This window comes from Salmo trutta, chromosome 37 (assembly GCF_901001165.1).
Source record: "Salmo trutta chromosome 37, fSalTru1.1, whole genome shotgun sequence".
NCBI classification, from domain to species: Eukaryota; Metazoa; Chordata; class Actinopteri; order Salmoniformes; family Salmonidae; genus Salmo; species Salmo trutta.
This window is the reverse complement of record NC_042993.1, coordinates 1,021,382-1,043,696: the sequence shown is the minus strand read 5'-3', so window position 1 is coordinate 1,043,696 and position 22,315 is coordinate 1,021,382. Positions and strand designations below refer to the sequence as shown.

Genomic DNA, 22,315 nt, shown 5'->3' with positions numbered 1-22,315 from the left:
CTCACAAGTCCTCAACTGGCAGCTTCATTAAATAGTACCCGCAAAACACCAGTCTCAACGTCAACAGTGAAGAGGCGACTCCGGGATGCTGGCCTTCTAGGCAGAGTTGCAAAGAAAAAGCCAAATCTCAGACTGGCCAATAAAAAGAAAAGATTAAGATATGCAAAATAACACAGACACTGGACAGAGGAACTCTGCCTAGAAGGCCAGCATCCCGGAGTCGCCTCTTCACTGTTGACGTTGAGACTGGTGTTTTGCGGGTACTATTTAATGAAGCTGCCAGTTGAGGACTTGTGAGGTGTCTGTTTCTCAAACTAGACACTCTAATATACTTGTCCTCTTGCTCAGTTGTGCACCGGGGCCTCCCACTCCTCTTTCTATTCTGGTTAGAGCCAGTTTGCGCTGTTCTTTGAAGGGAGTAGTACACAGCGTTGTACGAGATCTTCAGTTTCTTGGCAATTTCTCCCATGGAATAGCCTTTATTTCTCAGAACAAGAATAGACTGACGAGTTTCAGAAGAAAGGGCTATGTTTCTGGCCATTTTGAGCCTGTAATCGAACCCACAAATGCTGATGCTCCAGATACTCAAGTAGTCTAAAGATGGCCAGTTGTATTGCTTCTTTTAATCAGTACAACAGTTTCCAACTGTGCTAACATAATTGCAAAAGGGTTTTCTAATGATTAATTAGCCTTTTAAAATTGAATTAGCTAACACAGGAGCGATGGTTGCTGATAATGGGCCTCTGTACGCCTTTGTAGATATTCCATTAAAAATCAGCCGTTTCCAGCTACAATTGTCATTTACAACATTAACAATGTCTCCACTGTATTTCTAATCAATTTGATATTGTAATGGACAAAAAAATAGCTTTTCTTTCATTCAAAAACAAGGACATTTCTAAGTGACCCCAAACTTTTGAACGTGTGTGTGTGTGTATATATACACACACACACACACACACACACACACACACACACACACACACACACACACAGTCTTGTATAACTAACCCATTCAAAATCCTGTACCCTAACATTAATCCTTAAACCTAGCTCCTAACCCGAAAACTAAACCTAGCTCATAACCCTGAACTTAATTCTAACCTTAACCCTAAACCCTCTAGAAAAGGCATTTGACCTTGGGGACTAACAAAATGTCCCCAGTTGGTCAAATTTGTTTGTTTACTCTTCTTGTGGGGACTTCTGGTTCCCACAAATATAGTGTGTGTTTGGATGTATTTCACTATCTACTAATGTCTTTAATCTTATGCTATTTTCCATTTCAACAGTTTAAAAGTCTGAATGAATAATGTATTACACACACCTCAGGCATTCATTTCAGAGGGATATGTGAAGTTGTTGATGGGAGTAGAGAGAGACTAGCAGGCCAGTGGCACTGAGGAAACAGAGACCCATCCAGCAGTCTTAACATAGCTAGTGGGAGGGGACTAGAACTTGTCTCTCAATGGCCAATCCCAAATCAACCCCTCGCCTAACCTCTTACTGTCCCCAAGCACATAGGAAACCAAACCACCCAGGATCGCTAGCCTAAAACAGTGGTGTAACACTCTGTTTCATAAAGAGGAGTGTGTTTCCTCTGTAGATTACACTATGCATCGTGCACTGCCGAGTTAACCCTTTCACTGGCCGCGTGTAGTGTTGGTAGCTTTCATTCATGTCAATCATTTCTGTTAAGTTATTTATGAATAAGTTTATTTTTGTTTGTGAGACCTGCTCTTTAAAAGTCATTAAAGGATAGATTTACAAAGTGACTGAAGTACAGAGGAGGAGGAGTGAATGTAATGTGATGGTGATGCAGGTCTTTATTTTCATGTCAATGTTCAACAGGTTGGAAATAGTGCACTAAAACACCACACTCTTACAAAACATTTGAGTGATATATTCTATTTAAAATAAAATAGAGGATTTTAGAAATGTCAAAAGGCACATTAACTTGCTTTGGAGACAATGTAATATGTTGACCATGCATCCATCCTTTTGGATAAAGAGGGAATGTATTGAAAACAGTAAAACATCTTTACTTTTGGTTATGTTGCAACAGTTATTATGAAGCAAAATGCTCATGGCACTTAAGATAAGGATTATCTCCAGGAAAGAAAACAGCTGGATGTTGTGGTTCAACTGGTCTTTACAGTCCTGTATTTACCAGGTATTTACTTACATAGTAGAATGATCATTACATCAGAATAACCACCTAATAACAACTTTTGTATTCTTTTTTTTATATTAATTGTAATAGTTTCTAATTCTGTTGAATTCTTTGTGATAAGTACCAGAAAGTATGACTTGTTACCATAGTTTCATAGTAAATACCTGGTAGATACCAGATGAAGCAGGGCTGTAAAATAAAGTCTTACTGATGCCCTATGTTTACATGATGGTAACTGTGTAAAACTGATGATTGACAAGCCCATATCCACTAAAAGATTGATTGACTGGACATTGAAGTTGAACCACGTGGGCTTACAGCAGCATCTTTCAAAACTCCACTTTGTGTGCTTTAAATGTGCAAATGTAATATGGTGCGATTGTGATAAAAGCAACCTAATAAATGAAGCTTTGACCTTCTGAAGAACAGTTGTCGTGTTGTTGTGTCCAAAATGTCAGCTTCATGCCAACTGATAAGAGGTGAGAATGAAAAGTATTGCTGTTCTGTCTGTTACAGGCCTGGTAATTCACCTTCAGCACTTCACAGCAACAGAGAACCTCTATCTGACTACTGATAAAGTTGTTGTGCAGGTTTAAAATAAAGACATTGTTTTCACTTCCCTTTTCTCAAGACATATTTAAAGGTTGTTCTCTAGTATTCTGCACCAGACTTGCTGTCTAGGTGTCGACAGAAGTATTGTAAGCAGAAGTACAGATCTCTCCCTCCATAGAAGCACAGAGGTCTGGCAAAGGAAGACAGTTTTTAAACACGGAACACTGAGGTGAGCAGTCCTATTTCCCTTTGACTGTCCTATTCTTCACTTGTATAGTCCAGTTTAGTTTCCTATCAGCTGGTATGTACTTGATATTTAATTATTGTTAATTAGGTGTTTGTTATAAGGATCGTGTAATTACTGTATGCCATGTAGTTCTAATAAAAAGTGTGCTGTAACATAAATGTTCTGTGTTTCATTTAGGTCTAACACCAAGAATGACGTTTGTGTTTTGGGTGTGGAGGCCCGGTATCAGTGTGCTGCTGCTCTTGTGTGTGTGTGACGGAGCAGAGGGGGTGATCAGGCGTCACTGTGACTGCTATGAGGAGGATATGTATGCACAGAAAGACATCGGAGGGTTAATTCAGTGTTCCCTTAAGCCTGGCCTGGGACCCTATGCTGAGTGCACAGCGATCACTGACCTCAGGTAGGTTACATACAACCAGGACAATAGAAGAGAGATCACTGACCTCAGGTAGGTTACATACAACCAGGACAATAGAACAGAGATCACTGACCTCAGGTAGGTTACATACAACCAGGACAATAGAACAGAGATCACTGACCTCAGGTAGGTTACATACAACCAGGACAATAGAACAGAGATCACTGACCTCAGGTAGGTTACATACAACCAGGACAATAGAACAGAGATCACTGACCTCAGGTAGGTTACATGCAACCAGGACAATAGAAGAGAGATCACTGACCTCAGGTAGGTTACATACAACCAGGACAATAGAACAGAGATCACTGACCTCAGGTAGGTTACATGCAACCAGGACAATAGAAGAGAGATCATTGACCTCAGGTTGGTTACATGCAACCAGGACAATAGAACAGAGATCAGCACTATACAATAGTACATCCTCATACAGTCTATAGTTTGTAGTCAGATATGCTCTGTGGGCAAACAGACAGGGGGAGACCTGTCTTGAAAAGGCCCTTGTGTGTATTAGTACAAGTCAAAGTTTGGACACACCTCATTCAAGTGGTTTTCTTTGTTTTAAAAATGTTCTACATTGTAGAATTATAGTGAAGACATCCAAACTATGAAATAACACATATGGAATCATGCAGTAACCAAAAAAGTGTTAAACAAATCCAAATATATTTAAGATTCTTCAAAGTAGGCACCGTTTGACTTGATAACAGCTTTTCACACTCTTTGCATTCTCTCAACCAGCTTCATGAGGTAGTCACCTGGAATGCATTTCAATTAACAGGTGTGCCTTGTTAAAACTTAATTTGTGGAATTTTTCCTCCTTAATGCGTTTGAGCCAATCAATTGTGTTGTGACAGGGTAGGGATGGTATACAGAAGATAGCCCATATTCTAGTAAGAACAGCTCAAATAAGCAAAGAGAAACGACAGTCCATTACTTCAAGAGATGGTCAGTCAATCCAGAAAATGTCAAGAGTTCTGAAAGTTTCTTCAAGTGCACTCGCAAAAACCATCAAGCGCTAGGGTGAAACGGGCTCTCATGAGGACCGCCACAGGTAAGGAAGACCCAGAGTTACCTCTGCTGCAGAGGATAAGTTCATTAGAGTTACCAGCCTCAGAAATTGCAGCCCAAATAATGCTTCACGAAGTTCAAGTAGCAGACTCATCTCAACATCAACTGTTCAGAGGAAACTGTGAATCAGGCTTGCTGCAAAGAAACCACTACTAAAGGACACCAATAATAACAAGCGACTTGCTTGGGCCAAGAAACACGAGCATTGGACATTCGACTGGTGGAAATCTGTCCTTTGGTCTGATGAGTCTAAATTTGAGATTTTTGGTTCCAACCGCCGTGTCTTTGTGAGACGCAGAGTAGGTAAACGGATGATCTCCACATGTGTGGTTCCCACCGTGAAGCATGGAGGAGGAGGTGTGATGGTGTGGGGGTGCTTTGATGGTGACACTGTCTGTGATTTATTTAGAATTCAAGGCACACTTAACCAGCATGGCTACCACAGCATTCTGCAGTGATACACCATCCCATCTGGTTTGTGCTTAGTGGTACTATCATTTGTTTTTCAACAGGACAATGACCCAACACACCTCCAGGCTGTGTAAGGGCTATTTGACCAAGAAGGAGAGTGCTGACTCAGATGACCTGGCCTCCACAATCACCTGACCTCAACACAATTGAGATTGTTTGGGATGAGTTGGACCGCAGAGTGAAGGAAAAGCAGCCAACAAGTGTTCAGCATATGTGGGAACTCCTTCAATACTGTTGGAAAAACATTCCAGGTGAAGCTGGTTGAGAGAATGCCAAGAGTGTGCAAATCTGTCATCAAGGCAAAGGGTGGCTACTTTGAAGAATTTCAAATATATAAAATATATTTTGATTTGTATAACACTTTTTTGGTTACGACATGATTCCATATGTGTTATTTCATAGTTTTGATGTCTTCACTATTATTCTACAATTGTAACGTCTGTTTCCAACTCACACTCTCAAACACCACTGCACGCAGCTCACTTTCCAGCCCACTTTCCAGCTCACACTCTCAAACACATAGATCCCCTGAACACAGCTCACACTCCAGATCCCAATCACCTGAACTCTGATCACCTGTATGTCATTTACACACACTATTTAGTTCAGTTCTTTGCACCCCATCACTGGGAGGTATTGTTTGTTTTGATTCACTTTTCTATTCGGAGCTCTGGTGTTTTCCGAAATTAGTCCTCCTGTGTACCATAGTTTTGGCCATCCTCACTAACGACGCCTTTTAGCCTATTCCCTGCTTGTACTGTACGCCTGATCTCCCGCACTACGTCATTAGCCTTCTCCATGCCTGTACTGTTGCCCTTTTGGACCCCCTGTGTATGACCTTCTGCCTGCCCCTGGATCCAGCTACCTGCCTCCTCCTGTGGTCCTTTACAAATAAACACCTGCTGCGCCCTGCGCTTGAAACCAGCTCTCTGTCTCCCATCGTGTTCATTACAACAATGAAGAAAATAGTAAAAATAAAGAAAAACCCTTGAATGAGTAGGTGTGTTCAAACTTTAGACTGGTACTGTGTGTGTGTATGTATATATATATATATATATATACTGCTCAAAAAAATAAAGGGAACACTTAAACAACACAATGTAACTCCAAGTCAATCACACTTCTGTGAAATCAAACTGTCCACTTAGGAAGCAACACTGATTGACAATACATTTCACATGCTGTTGTGCAAATGGAATAGACAACAGGTGGAAATTATAGGCAATTAGCAATACACCCCCAATAAAGGAGTGGTTCTGCAGGTGGGGACCACAGACCACTTCTCAGTTCCTATGCTTCCTGGCTGATGTTTTGGTCACTTTTGAATGCTGGCGGTGCTTTCACTCTAGTGGTAGCATGAGACGGAGTCTACAACCCACACAAGTGGCTCAGGTAGTGCAGCTCATCCAGGATGGCACATCAATGCGAGCTGTGGCAAGAAGGTTTGCTGTGTCTGTCAGCGTAGTGTCCAGAGCATGGAGGCGCTACCAGGAGACAGGCCAGTACATCTGGAGACGTGGAGGAGGCCGTAGGAGGGCAACAACCCAGCAGCAGGACCGCTACCTCCGCCTTTGTGCAAGGAGGAGCAGGAGGAGCACTGCCAGAGCCCTGCAAAATGACCTCCAGCAGGCCACAAATGTGCATGTGTCTGCTCAAACGGTCAGAAACAGACTCCATGAGGGTGGTATGAGGGCCCGACGTCCACAGGTGGGGGTGGTGCTTACAGCCCAACACCGTGCAGGACGTTTGGCATTTGCCAGAGAACACCAAGATTGGCAAATTCGCCACTGGCGCCCTGTGCTCTTCACAGATGAAAGCAGGTTCACACTGAGCACGTGACAGACGTGACAGAGTCTGGAGACGCCGTGGAGAACGTTCTGCTGCCTGCAACATCCTCCAGCATGACCGGTTTGGCGGTGGGTCAGTCATGGTGTAGGGTGGCATTTCTTTGGGGGGCCGCACAGCCCTCCATGTGCTTGCCAGAGGTAGCCTGACTGCCATTAGGTACCGAGATGAGATCCTCAGACCCCTTGTGAGACCATATGCTGGTGCGGTTGGCCCTGGGTTCTTCCTAATGCAAGACAATGCTAGACCTCATGTGGCTGGAGTGTGTCAGCAGTTCCTGCAAGAGGAAGGCATTGATGCTATGGACTGGCCCGCCCGTTCCCCAGACCTGAATCCAATTGAGCACATCTGGGACATCATGTCTCGCTCCATCCACCAATGCCACGTTGCACCACAGACTGTCCAGGAGTTGGCGGATGCTTTAGTCCAGGTCTGGGAGGAGATCCCTCAGGAGACCATCCGCCACCTCATCAGGAGCATGCCCAGGCGTTGTAGGGAGGTCATACAGGCACGTGGAGGCCACACACACTACTGAGCCTCATTTTGACTTGTTTTAAGGACATTACATCAAAGTTGGATCAGCCTGTAGTGTGGTTTTCCACTTTAATTTTGAGTGTGACTCCAAATCCAGACCTCCATGGGTTGATAAATTGGATTTCCATTGATTATTTTTGTGTGATTTTGTTGTCAGCATATTCAACTATGTAAAGAAAAAAGTATTTAATAAGATTATTTCTTTCATTCAGATCTAGGATGTGTTGTTTAAGTGTTCTCTTTATTTTTTTGAGCAGTATATATAAGAATCAATCACTAATCTTATCTTTCTTTATCTCAGGTCTGGGCTGGAGGAGGTGTTTCCTGATGTGCGTTCTCTTTGTATCCTTCACTCCGCCTCCTCCCTGCCTGCAGACTCCTTCTCTCACATTCCCCTCCTGGAGCACCTCTATTTGGATGGCTCACACCTGGCAAAGGTACACTTGTGTGTGTGTGTGTGTGTGTGTGCACACGTGTATAGCTGTTATGCATTGATTCAGCGCATATTTTTAATCCTAGATGTGTGTGTATCCCCTTTTTTCACAGGTGACCTCAGGGGCCTTCTCTGGTCTGCCCAAACTAAGGTTCCTTCACATCCTCGTCTCCTCCTCCTGGGGCGGAGTGAACGTCACTCTGGAGCCAGGGGTGTTCCAGGGCCTGTCTAGCCTGGAGGAGCTCACCCTGGCTGGGATGAGTCTGGCCCTGGCCTCCCCTGCTCTGCTGGATCCCCTGGTACGGGTGAGGAGCCTGAGGGTGGACCGGGCTGGAGTGAGAGACCTGGGGGAACTGTTCTGTCTCCTCTCCCCTGGGATGGAGAAACTAGAGACCCTGGAGCTGCCCGGCAGCATGGTCAGCTCCAGAACAGAGGCTGCTCTGGATCCAATCCATGGCCCACGGTGCTCCTGTCCAGGATCCGGATCCTGGATCTGAGTGGAAACCCGGTGTGGAGGGTAGAGCCGAATTCTCTGTCTGTGTTCCAGAACCTGTCCAGTCTGTCCCTGTCTATGGTGGATGTCTGGGTGGGCCAGCTGTGGGGGTCTGGCATGGGGAGGGTTAACAGGCTCTACCTGTCCAGTTACACCTTGAGGCAGTTCACCCCCAGCCTGACTGACCTGTGTACTCTGGTAGTAAAACATGGAGTGGAGTCCTTGGATCTGCACCTGGCCCTGATCACAGCCTTCACTGCAGAGGTCATGAAGAGGTGAGTCGATTTACAATGGTCTAGTCCCCTCAAACTGAACTCTGAACCTCAAAGCCAGGACCACTGCATTTTATTCATTGTTCCCCTCTAATCAGGGATTGATTTAGAACTGGGACACCAGGTGTGTGTAATTAATGATCAGGTAGAAGAGGAAGCAGCAGGCTCCGGACTTCGTGGGGTTAGAGTTGGGTACCCCGGCTCTAGTCTATGGTTTTCTGGGGGCCTGGTTTCTGATCTGACTCATCAGACTCAAAGGAGTTGGATAAAGCATAAACAGACTGGTAACCAAGCAGTTGTCATATATAATCATACAATAACAAGCATAAACAGACTGGTAACCAAGCAGTTGTCATATATAATCATACAATAACAAGCATAAACAGACTGGTAACCAAGCAGTTGTCATATATAATCATAGAATAACAAGCATAAACAGACTGGTAACCAAGCAGTTGTCATATATAATCATAGAATAACAAGCATAAACAGACTGGTAACCAAGCAGTTGTCATATATAATCATACAATAACAAGCATAAACAGACTGGTAATCAAGCAGTTGTCATATATAATCATAGAATAACAAGCATAAACAGACTGGTAACCAAGCAGTTGTAATATACAATAATATATGCCATTTAGCAGACACTTTTGTCCACATCAACAACAAACTAACATGGTCCAAGCACACCAAGACAGCTGTGAACAGGGCACGACAAAACCTATTCCCCCTCAGGAGACTGAAAAGATTTGGCATGGGTCCTCAGATCCTCAAAAGGTTCTACAGCTGCACCATCACTGCCTGGTATGGCAACTGCTCGGCCTCCAACCGCAAGGCATTACAGAGGGTCATGTGTATGGCCCAGTACCTCACTGGGGTTAAGCTTCCTGCCATCCAGGACCTCTATACCAGAGGAATAGAGGAATGCCCTAAACATTGTCAGAGACTCCATCCACCCTAGTCATAGACTGTTCTCTCTGCTACCGCACGGCAAGCGGTACCGGAGCGCCAAGTCTAGGTCCAAGAGGCTTCTAAACAGCTTCTACTCCCAAGACTACTGAGCATCTAATCAAATTGCTACCCAGACAATTTGCATTGCTGTTATATTCGCCGCATGTGACTAAACAATTTGATTTGAAAGCGACTTAGTCATGTGTTCATACATTTTACCTATGGGTGTTCCCAGGAATGGAATCCACTATCCTGCCATTACTAGTGCCATGCTCTACCTACTGAGCTACAGGACTCCTATTGATCTTTTGAATGTAAAAATTCATTGCCATGACTATGAACAACAAATGAGCACAGGAACAGATCTGTCAACCAGGCTAATGTTGTAAGATGCTAACCCTGACTCTGTAGGTGTGGTCCTGGTCTGAGGCAGCTGTCTGTGACTTCTGAGGATCTGTCTGGTATGGACCTGGGGTTCTGGACTGGTACCGGTCAGATACAGGGTCTGATGATGATCCTGACCAAGCTGACCAACGCCTCGTTCTGCTCTGCAGGGGGAGGGAGGGTGTGGAACCTCACCTCCCTCATTCTCCATGGCAACCACCTCCTGAGATCACCACTGATCAGGTCAGCTTGGTCAGGTCAGTCTGTGTCACTTCTGTTTAATGTCTATACCTCAACTAACTGAGATACAATAACTTTGCTGACTTGAGATATTTGTATGATGCTATATAAAATCAGTATGGCGATGAGTATGATGGTTGTCATGATCATTCTCAGTTCTCCTGTATGCCCCTGCTGGAGCGTTTGGATCTGAGTGGGAACCATATCTCCTCCCTGGCCCACCGGGCTCTCCAGGGGATGCCGCTCCTCCGCGTCCTCGACCTCACCCACAACAAAATCTCCCTGCTGGGAAAAGACGACTTTGAGGGTCTGCCTGCTCTAGAGGTCAGATCAGGATATGTGTGTTGATGTGCTAACTGCTATATGTTTGGAGGGGAAACAGATTATGGTAATCAATTATTGATGATGTGACTGTAGGTTCTCCTCCTGGAAGGGAACAAGATCTCGGGGGGCATCGCTCATGGGGTGTTCCGTAGACAGCATTGACTCCAAGACCTCAGCCTGGGAGAGATAGACATTATCTACCAGCTCTACCTCAACATGCTGTTCCTGGGCTTAACCCACCAAGCTCCAGCACCTCCTCATCGACACAGGCCCAGGAACCTACCTCACCGTAGGCCATGTTCCCGCTCCTGAGTTCTGGTCCTGGAACTCAGAGGGAAGATGATCCAGTCCTCTGACTGTGACAACAACATGTTCCCCATGGTCCGAGAGCTGAAGGTGGGCCAGGATGAGGAGTTACTCTGTGTTGTATCTCAATGTGATGTCTAGAAGTAATCTTCAACCATGGTCCTGGCGGAAGTAAAGGTGTGCAGGCTATTGCTCCATCCTCCAGTACGAACACACTTCCCACTGGGCAAAAACTAATTGAATCAATGTTCTTTCCACATCATTTCAAGCAACAACAATATATCTGTAATGACGATGAATCAAAGTGGAAAACTGATTGGAAAAAAGTCAAGTTTGCAAAAAGTCATCAACCTAAGAACATTTAGTATTTTCTTCACCAAACTTGTAACCTAAATCTAATGACATGGTGACATTTGTTGTTGATTTCATGTTCAATTCACATTAGTTGACAACTCAACCAAATGATGTCTGTGCCCAGTGGGTTGGTTCACCTGATCAACTTATATCAAGCTGTGGTTCCACAGGACCAGGTTTGAAGAACACTGCTTTATAGCCAATCAGCAGATCTTGTACAGGAAAATGTATCATACTGGTAGCTAGTCAGATAAGTTTCTGCTACTGATAATTCATGTTATTGTCATGCCTCAACAATGTTGTGCTGAAGGACTTGGCTGCAGCAGACACTGATCTGGCTAGCTACCAGTAATTTTCCGGTAATCTTAATAATACAAATATTCTGAAAATAGGTGGGCGAGGGGACAACATTTGACTGCAGAAGCATTTTCCTGGCCCCCTACTTCCTCAACCTGGAGTCGTTTGAGTTCTCAGCCAACCCTGAGAAGTTTGCCACCCCCTACACCACCATCAACCAGCTACGAAAGCTGAAGAGGCTCAAACTGACCAACCTCAACTTCTCCAACACACAGACCCCAGTGTTACCTTCAGGAACCTGACGGAGCTCAGGAGCCTAGTGCTGATCAACTGTCGTCTCAACTTCCTCAACTTCCTCACTAGCTATTGGTCCATCAATCAAATCATTCATTAATAGATTGTTTTTCCAACCACTTTTAGTTTCATGCCTACTGATAATGAGCCTGGTGTCTCTACCTTCACATTGAGAGCCCTTAGATCCTTCGATGGCATCACGTGTTACTGCCAATGCTCTTCCACATTACTGTATCTCTCGCTTTTTTGGCATGGGAAACATATGTTTACATTGCCAAAGCAAGTGAAATAGACAATAAACAATAAATGAAGAGTAAACATTACACTCACAAAAGTTTCAAAGAAATAGAGACATTTCAAATGTCATATTATGTCTATATACAGTGTTATAATGATGTGCAAATAGTTAAAGAACAAAAGGGAAAATAAATAAACATAAATATGGGTTGTACAACCCCTTTTCTTGTGGAAACAGTTCACACATCTTGCTGCTGTGATGGCACACTGTGGGCAGTCCCCTCTTGAGAACCAGGTCTGCCTATGGCGACCTCTCAATAGCAAGGCTATGCTCACTGAATCTGTACATAGTCAAAGCTTTCCTTAATTTTGGTTCAGTCACAGTGGTCAGGTATTCTGCTACTGTGTACAGTCTGTTTAGGGCCAAATAGCATTCCAGTTTTTTGGTAAATTCTTTCCAATGTATCAAGTAATTATCTTTTTGTTTTCTCATGATTTGGTTGGGTCTAGCTGTCCTGGTGCTCTGTGGGGTCTGTTTGTGAACAGAGCCCCAGGACCAGCTTGCTTAGGGGTCTCTTCTCTGGGTTAATTTCTCTGTAGGTGATGGCTTTGTTATGGAAGGTTTGGGAATCACTTCCTTTTAGGTTGTTGTGAAATTTAATATCTCTTTTCTGGATTTTGATCATTAGCGGATATCTCTTTTCTGGATTTTGATCATTAGCAGGTATTTGATGTTTTACGTTGTACACAGAGGATGTTTTTGCAGAATTCTGCATGCAGAGTCTCAATTTGTTGTTTGTCCAATTTTGTGAATTCTTAGTTGGTGAGCGGACCCCAGACCTCACAACCATAAAGGGCAATGGGTTCTATAACTGATTCAAGTATTTTAAAGCCAGTTCATAATTGGGATGTCAAATTTTATATTCCTTTTGATGGCGTAGAAGGCGCTTCTTGCCTTGTCTCTCAGATCGTTCAGAGCTTTGTGGAAGTTACCTGTGGTGCTGATGTTTAGGCTGAGGTATGTATAGTTTTTTTTGTGTGCTCTAGGGCAACAGTGTCTAGATTGAATTTGTATTTGTGGTCCTGGCAACTGACTTTTTTTGGAACTCCATTATTTTTGTCTTACTGAGATTTACTGTCAGGGCCCAGGTCTGGCAGAATCTGTGCAGAAGATCTAGGTGCTGCTGTAGGCCCTCCTTGGTTGGTGACAGAAGCACCAGATCATCAGCAAACAGTAAAAATTTGACTTCAGATCTCTCGCTCTCTTTCTCATTACTCTATCTCCCTCTCTCCCCTTCTCATTACTGTGTCTCTCTTTCTCTCCTCTTTCTTTCACCCTCTCTTTTCCTCCCTCTTTCCCTCCCTCCCTCCCTCCCTCCCTCCCTCCCTCCCTCCCTCCCTCCCTCCCTCCCTCCCTCCCTCTCTCTCTCCAGTCCATGTTTACAGACCTGGTGTCTCTACGTGTGTTGAGGCTGTACAGTGAGAGCCCTCTGATCCTGTTGGAGGGGGTCTTCATTCCCCTGCTGTCTCTCTCCACGCTGGTCTTTGACCAGGTCGACTTCCTCTGTGACTGTTCCAACGGCTGGCTTCTGGACTGGGCCGACAACTCTCGTAAAACACAGGTAGAACAAGTCAGGTCCAACTAAAGCTCTGATCTGCTGATAACATATAGATTATTGTTGATCAATAACAGGTAACAGGTTTTTACTAGGGATCATGTATTTATGTTTGATGATTTCTGGTTTTTAACGGGTGCTGTGAACAGCAAATGATATTGATTATAATCATTCAACAACAGACAACAGATATAGTTTTGATCATTGACTATGAGGTGGTGTTGACTAGGGTTGATACAGTATATTGATTACAGATGATTAATGATTGATTGGTTATGGATTCAGGTGGTGCTCCTGCAGCAACAGCAGTGCATCTGGCACTACCAGCGACTCAACTTCCTGTCCACCATGGAGTGCCTCTGCCAGACCGAAGACGACTTCCTGTCCTACGTCTCCACAATGGCTGCTGTGTGCACTCTACTGTGCTTGGCGCTAGGATACCGCTTCCTCCGCTGGCCCTGTGTCGTTCTATTCTTTCGTCTGAGAGGATGGGTGGAGCGACGTGTGGGGAAGAGGTGGTGGAGGAGGAAGAGGAGGATGGGGGGACAGTGGGAGGAGCTGGTAGAGGGGGAGGAGGGAGAGGAGAAGGAGGAAGAGGTGAGGTATGATGCGTTTGTGTCATTCAGCAGTCATGACGAGGCGTGGGTACTGGGAGAGATGGCCCCGATGCTAGAGGAGGAGGGGGAGCCACGACTACGACTGTGTCTGCATCACCGAGACTTTGAGGTGTGTGTGTGCGCTCGCGCACTTCGACATGGAAGTGTGTGTGAGAATGGAGAATATGATGCTATAATGGTACAACCACAAATACATTAGATTAGATTGATAAACAGCACCCAGCCTGTTGTGTCCTGTCCCAGGTAGGGAAGGGCATCGTGGATAACATCGCTGAGAACATCTACTGCAGCAGGAGGACGGTGTGTGTGTGTGTTGACAAGACGCTACCTGAGGAGTGACTGGTGTGGCCTGGAGATGAGAGTGGCTACACACCGCCTGTTGTCTGAGCACAGCCACAGACTCATCCTCATCTTCCTAGAACACATCTCCCCCTTCGAGCTGTCCGCCTTCCACAGGTAACACACACCAACTCATCTCCTGAATGGACTGAACTTAGAATGGAATATATTGTATATGAACAGTAGTGATATGAACAGGAATGATATTAACAGAAATGATATGAACAGTAGTGATATGAACAGTAGTGATATGAACAGGAATGATATTAACAGTAGTGATATGAACAGTAGTGATATGAACAGGAATGATATTAACAGAAACGATATGAACAGTAGTGATATGAACAGGAATGATATGAACAGTAACAATATGAACAGTAGTGATATTAACAGAAATGATATGAACAGTAGTGATATGAACAGTAGTGATATGAACAGGAATGATATTAACAGAAATGATATGAACAGTAGTGATATGAACAGTAGTGATATGAACAGGAATGATATTAACAGAAATGATATGAACAGTAGTGATATGATGTACTGGGTGTTTGTGTTGCAGGCTGGCTAAGCTGGCCAGAACCCGGACCTACCTGGACTGGCCCCAGGATGAGGATGAGAGGGTAACGTTCTGGGAGCGTTTACGAAGAAACATCGCAGAGAGAGACACAGACGAACTGGTGAGAGAAGGGGTCAGATCAGACATTGCACCATTTGTCCTGCTATTCTCATGAAAGTAATCTATTTATATCTGAAGTGTAACCACTCCACTGTAATGAGTAACTTAGTAACTCAGTTACACAGAAGGTCAACCTGACCCTAGTACTGTTACAGTACAACATACTGTATGTGTTTTCAAATGTCCTTTCATTCTACGTTCATTTTGCAGCATGATCCTCCGGAAGCATCCTGAAGACATCTGGATGTTCCCCACGATGTTCTACAGTCTACGTTTAGAGAGAGAGAGAGTGTTCGCTACTGATCTCAGATAAGGGTGACGTCAAGGGACTCCTTTCTGGATTTTCTTTTGCATAATATTTTGACGTTGATTTCATTGCCTTCCATTTATCAGACGCTCTTATCCAGACCGACTTACAGGGTTAAGTGCCTTGCTCAAGGGCACGGCGGCATATGTTTCACTTAGTCGGCTCTGGGATTCGAACCCCCAATGCTCTTAAACGCTAGGCTACCTTTCCTTTGTCTCCTTTCTTTCATTCACTGATTGTTCAATTAACTGTTCTTAGATCTGTGCTGTGTGTATTTCAGCACAAAGACAACATTAATAAGCTAAACATTCTCCCATGGAAACAACACATTTCAGTTGGTTAGATATTGTTTCCAGTAAATGACCATTTATTTTAATACATGTTGCACTCTAACTCACTGATGCAATGTGATTTTACAGTAGCTTTATAGTGCAACACTCCTCCCATCTAAAGCAGAGACCCACATAGTATAGCTGCTGTCTCAGCTATACTGACTAAAATGTGTGTGTGCATGCTTGCAAGAGTGCTTGTGTGTGTGTGTGTGTGTGTGTGTGTGTGTGTGTGTGTGTGTGTGTGTGTGTGTGTGTGTGTGTGTTTGAAAGTGGTGTATGCTGTCTACCTGCCCTCTCCTCAGTAAGTACCAGGGCCTGTTCGTTCTAACCCTCTGCAGCAGAAGGACAGTGTGTCTTGTCATCACTAGAGACATCCATTGCTACAGGCTGAGAGATGAGGGTTAATAAGCCATTCCGGTCTGTGTGATAGCTGCTGACTAATCATGCTGATGATGCATTTCTACAGCTTTGCATGAATAAATGGGGGACGTGTCTTTTTAAGATTTGGAATAGTCTAAACCTTCAGACAAAGCCCTGTGTGTGTGTGTTTCATTTTCAAATACATAAGATAATAGAGTAGTGTTGGACAAATGCTTTTGTAGTTATATCCTTATCGCTCTGTTTGCTCAATTATTAAACTGACATTCAACTGCAATGGAATTAAACTGTGCATTTCCTGTGAGTGTGTGAGCATGAATGTATACGTGCATGATGTCACATCAAACCCCTCACTCAGTGGAGTTGGATTCAGACTCCTCGGTGTCTCATTAGTTGTGAGGTTAATGTTAGATATAGTTTGACTAGGAGAGGAGATGCCACTCATGCTAGAGGGTGGGAATCATTTGCTACCCTTTGACTCTGGTCAGAATGAGAGACACACGTAACTACACTCACAGTAAATCTGACTTTATAACACTGATGTTAGATTTGAATCAAGACAGGCTCAAATCAATCTAATATTCTAAATGCAAGCCAAAGGGCGAAACATGCAATACACAATCCCTCATTTCTGCTGATGATGAAGTTGATTTGTCCCGCCCAAAGCTAAGTAAACCAGAAGAGGTGTTCTGAGAGGTTTTAGCATAAGCATAGCGACTTTTTACATTCATATGGCAGCCAGACAGGAAACCTGGGTGTTGCATCAGCTGATATTGCATCAATGAGATCATCACTCTACGTTAATATGGCGGTCTATTTAGTCCACCAGGTTCTGCACACACTTCTATGATGGCTGCCACACATAAGCTATGCGCTGGTGTTCTTGGTGACGTACAGTACTATTGCTGTAACATGTCTGTTTTCTGCTTACCCACCAGCCACCACAGCCTCCACCTGTTAGGTTCTGTGTTTCCTTCCTGCAGGGTGATTGGTATAGCACACCTTGCCCTCTGCCTGTAATTAATATTAGCTTAATATTATGCATGCTCTAGCAGTGAGCTACCCCGAAGGAGCAGAGCCTAACGCCTAGACTAAGGTATTGTAATCTTTAATAATAAATGGTTAAATGAACACGTGTGGTTTCCTGTCTGAAGGTGAGTGCTTTTCAGTGTTGTATAAATCCAATAATCACGTCATGGAAAGAAACCAGTGGTCAGTGTGGGGTAATTTAGCTTACACTATTACAGACACCTTAACCTTGAAGTGGACAGAATGGACGCCATGACATAAGAAACATTTACAAGAGATGAGGGGGGGGCTTGATTTTATGAAGAGGAGGTGAGTATAAGAGAGAAAAAGAGAGAGCGAGAGAGAGAAACTTGCCTTCACACATACCACCTCAACACACTCACCACCTCAGCCACCGGCAGCAGTGTCCAGGTGAGTTAATCATTCTAATCTACCTCCATATTTCTCTATAAGTTGAATATACATCTATCTTTTATCTCCCTCTCTGTTTAATGTTTCTATCTCCTGTCCTCCTGTCTCTTTCTCTCCTCCTCTGTAACACTTGCTGTTTTTTCTCAATGCTGTCTTTGACTTGGTCTGTAGTATTTTATCTACGTATTTAGATGATTTTTCAGTTCAATAACCTCTCCTCTGTGTCTGTATTGCATTCTGTTTAGTCCCATTAGAACACTACCTCTTCTCCATTCTTTCTTCCCATGTCTCTCTCTCTGTCAGTGATGGAGTCAGCCATTGGTGTACTCGTGTCCCAGTTCAAGGCGTTTGCTGGAAGTGATGGATCCTCAGACACACTGAGCAGAGATGAGTTCCAGAGCCTGGTCAAAACACAACTCCCCAACTTCGTTAAGGTAATTACATGTTAATTATACTGTGGTAACGTTTGAGTAATACTATAATAACCCGTGATCACAGGCTTTTATTCCAGTCCAGCTATAATACAACTGATTCAGCTTGATGATTAGTGCTGGGCTGTAACAAAAGCATCCACCCTTTAGCTCTCTAGGAGCAGGGTTGGTGAGCTACAACATCAGTTTTTGGTCCACTTAATTTCCTCTAGATGGGGACATAGACAGCACAGATGCCTCTTGTCCTTCCAACCTCTGCCTCCTGTGGTATATCAGTATGGCCATACTAAAATGGACATTTGCATTTGTGCTTGTAAAGTGCTGTACCGCCATCCTTTCTAGAATGGCCAAATAGTGACACCTAGAAAATAGCTTAATTTCCTTGTTCCCTTCTCATGACCTCAGATGGTAGAAAGGTTTCTTCTCGTCACGTGGCTTTTCTGACAAGCATAATCAGATCAGTCAGTGTGGTTCTGAATCTGAGAAGAGGAAAGGAAGCCTCTTAACTAGTGATTCTGACGGCCCTCATTGCCTCCCTGTAGAACGCTGGTGACCCAGCTGTCATCGGCCGACTCATGGACTCAATTGACGAGAACAACGATGGAGAGCTCACCTTCCTGGAGTTCTGGCAGCTGATTGGACGACTAGCAAATCAACACGGCGGCTTTATCCAATAGGATATCTCCATGTCTTGTTCTGTTACTACCATATAATTACAATGATAACTTATTCTAATGGTATGGTTATCCCATGTTGTGTTTCTAAATTGTCAAGTGCTTCATAAAGCTATGGAGGATTGGTCCAGCAAAATAAAAACATGGATGAATCCTACAACTATAGTATCTATGACTACCTGACCTACTCACTCTCTCCCTCTCTTTCTTTCTCTCTCCTCTCTCTCCCTTTCTGTCGCAGCCAAAATTCCCTCCTTCTTTTGAGAGTATAATTATGTCTCGCCAAACTAGCCAGACTAAAACTAATACTGCATACATACACACACACACACACACACACACACACACACACACACACACACACACACACACACACACACACACACACACACACACACACACACACACACACACACACAGAGAGAGAGAGAGCAGTGATGGCATCAGACTGTGTCTGCATTGTCTGTATAAATTGAGAATCTTGGTGTGTAAGCAGAATTTATTCTGGCCCTGTTGTGAATGAGACTGCTAGTGTTTTCCAGGAGGTTGTACCTCTTGTCAAATGAACAGGAGGCTGTAGGACAGAAAGAGAAAAACACCATTGTTAAGCATATAGGCACTAGGCAGGAGTAAAGAATTGTGGACATAGCCTGGATGTCAGTCTTGCAGTCTTAGTGCTTCAGCCAATGATGACTGCTATGACAAAACATGTTTGGTATGACAGCAGGGAAGGAGTTGGCTGAAGCAGCAGAATATCTGGCTCCCAGACTAGGGAGAATCATTAGCAGTGAGTGGGGCAAATCAATGGGGAAGCCAAGACAGAAAAATAAAAGCCATAGTACAACCTATGTGTTGTGATAATTGCGTTGTTTGCTCTGTAACCTGTTAGTTCATATGCCTTGACACCGTGATATATAGGCCTAAGGCCGAGACGACAAGAAGACAGAGTGGCAGAATAAATTCAACCAAACTTTTCCGGATAGCAACCTCTGTCTAGGGAAGTCCACAAAGCATATTGTATGTACAGTAACATCACCTACAGCATGGTAAAGCAAGTTCATGTTTTTGACATTTTTGGACTACGATACAACTATTGATTTAGAACACCAGTTATCACAAAGAAATCAGGAGCTGCCTCCATTATTCCAGCACCATTTCAACGTCAACATCATCAACTCACCTCTGCTTAGCCTAATACAGTGACAACTAAAAGATACCAAAAACAATTTAGTCAAATTAACTTTGTGTGTGTGTGTGTGTGCGTGCGTGCGTGCGTGCGTGTGAGTGCGTAAGTAGAAAAAAACATGTTGACTCACCCTACTTGTAGAGAAACGTCAATGCCATCCTCCTCTCTTTCATGTTGCTGAAACAGTCTATGACTTTGTCATACAGTACACGCTTTTAGTTTTTGTTGTCCTAGACTACCTGGCTAAAATGGTTGCTTGCTAGTCTTACTTCCCTTCATGTGCAACGATTAGCCAGCTTGTTAATATTAGCCTACTACATCTAGCTATGTTGAACTTCCATCCTCTCAGGCCAGAGGCACAATGTATGACTTTATGGTTGGATCAGAATGGCCATTATAATCATTGGCCAGAACATAGAATCACAGTGGATTCTGAAAGTATTCAGCCCCCTTGACTTTTTCCACATTTTGTTGCGTTACAGCCTTATTCTAAAATTGATTAAATAACACGTTCCTCATCAATCTACACACAATACCGCATAGTAACAAAGCAAAAACAGGTTTAGACATTTTTGCAAATGTATTACAAATAAAAAACTGAAATACCTTATTTACGAAAGTATTCAGACCCTTTGCTATGAGACTCGAAATTGAGTTGAAGTGCATCTTGTTTCCAGTGATCATTCTTGAGATGTTTCTACAACTTGGCTGGAGTCCACCTGTGGTAAATTCAAATGATTGAACATGATTTGGAAAGGCACACACCTGTCTATATATGGTCCCACAGTTGACAGTGCATGTCAGAGCAAAAACCAAGCCATGAGGTCGTATAGGAATTGTCCGTAGAGCTCCAAGACAGAATTGTGTTGAGGCACAGATCTGGGGAAGGGTACCAAAACATTTCTGCAGCATTGAAGGCCCACAAGAACACAGTGGCCTCCATTATTCTTAAATGGTGCTCCCGAGTGGCGCAGCGGACTAAGGCACTGCATCTCAGTGCAAGAGGCGTCACTACAGTCCCTGGTTCAAATCCAGGCTGTATCACAACCGGCTGTGATTCGGAGCCCCTTAGGGTGGCACACAATTGGCCCAGCGTCGTCCAGGTTTGGCCGGGGTAGGCCGTCATTGTAAATAAGAATTTTGTTCTTAACTGACTTGCTTAGTTAAAGGATAAATTAAATTTGGAAACACCAAGACTATTCCTAGAACTGGCTGCCCGGCCAAACTGAGCAATCAGGGGAGAAGGGCCTTTGTCAGGGAGGTGACCAAGAACCCAATGGTCACTCTGACAGAGTTCCAGAGTTCCTCTATGGAGATTGGAGAACCTTCCAGAAGGACAACCATCTCTACAGGACTCCATACCAATCAGGCCTTTTTCATAGAGTTGTAGTAGAGTTAAAATGGTTATTCCAGCAAACTTCAGATTATTGGAATAGTACACAACGCAGAGCAGAACAATCAGGTTGAGGGTCAGTGGCCAAAGCCCGCGAACAGGAATGTTCCAAGTTCAGACAGAAGGGGGGAGTCAGATCGCTATGATCGCCAGGAACTTTGCTTTTGGTTTCTAATTGTAATTGTTGCGCTACTGGTGATGCCTGTTGATGTTAGGTGGGCAGCTACAGTTGCTGAATGATGTTAACATCTTCGGGTTTTATTTCATTAAATGTATTTTATTTTATCTGGGTGCTTACGTCACCTACTAACACCCTGGTACTACCCATAGATCCCGCTCTCCTCAGTCTGGGAAAACACTGAGAGAGAAAGGTACAGGTTGCAGATTACTCCTTTGTAGAAGTCCGTAACGTGAAATAAATAAAACATCCCAAGGTTAATGCTGTAGATATTGTTATAAGGGAGTGTGAGACTATTGAAACACGTAACTTTCAGAGTTTTATTGTTATTAATATAGTTTAGAGAGTGCTAAAAGTGTTGCTAGCTAGCATGCCTTTCTGTGATGCAGACGGCTAGCTGAGCTACCAACTAGTGATGGTGTTGCATTATGGGAGATGTAGTTTTGGCCCTCTAAGGTCTGAATGGGATAAAGGCGATTTCACATTGTAACTTGTTTGTGTTGCAGTGTTTTTGTACATGAGTTGTTGTATTTTGGTACTGTCAACACTGAAAGCACCTAGCAATGTATTGGGGATGTGAGACAGGATATGTGTTTTACCTTTCTTCATGCTCTTGTGTAGAACAGCTTGTCAGATGGTGCATTGGAGACTGATGTGTTCCTGTCCTGTCTTTTCACAATACTATTGCAGATCAACATAAAAGCCTAAAAGACAGCCGTGGTGTCGCTCTTCATTTCTTGGTTCTCATGCGGTGCATAGTAGAGCTGCTACAGAGTGGCCAGACGGAAGCCACTCCTCTGTAAAATGTACATGACAGCCCGCTTGGAGTTTGCCAAAAGGCACCTAAAG

The 22,315-nt window shown here is 43.8% G+C and overlaps 1 protein-coding gene and 1 pseudogene across 1 annotated transcript; both read left to right on the top strand.

Annotated features, from left to right (window-relative positions):
* Positions 1–948: 948 nt before the first annotated feature.
* Positions 949–16,446, top strand: LOC115176581 (toll-like receptor 12; annotated as a pseudogene).
* Positions 16,447–17,475: 1,029 nt separating this feature from the next.
* On the top strand, positions 17,476–18,875 carry LOC115176580 (protein S100-A11-like). Its single transcript, XM_029736653.1, has 3 exons — positions 17,476–17,604; positions 17,908–18,038; positions 18,578–18,875. The coding sequence occupies exons 2-3, from the start codon at positions 17,910–17,912 to the stop codon at positions 18,710–18,712; spliced, it is 264 nt and encodes an 87-aa protein (XP_029592513.1). The 5' UTR covers positions 17,476–17,604; positions 17,908–17,909; the 3' UTR covers positions 18,713–18,875.
* The last annotated feature ends 3,440 nt before the right edge of the window (positions 18,876–22,315 follow it).

Excerpts from the sequence above, each read along its gene's own strand:
- LOC115176580 (XM_029736653.1), top strand. The coding sequence starts at position 17,910 with ATGGAGTCAGCCATTGGTGTACTCGTGTCCCAGTTCAAGGCGTTTGCT. Across the intron at positions 18,039-18,577 it reads AACTCCCCAACTTCGTTAAG|AACGCTGGTGACCCAGCTGT; the intron begins GTAATTACATGT and ends GCCTCCCTGTAG.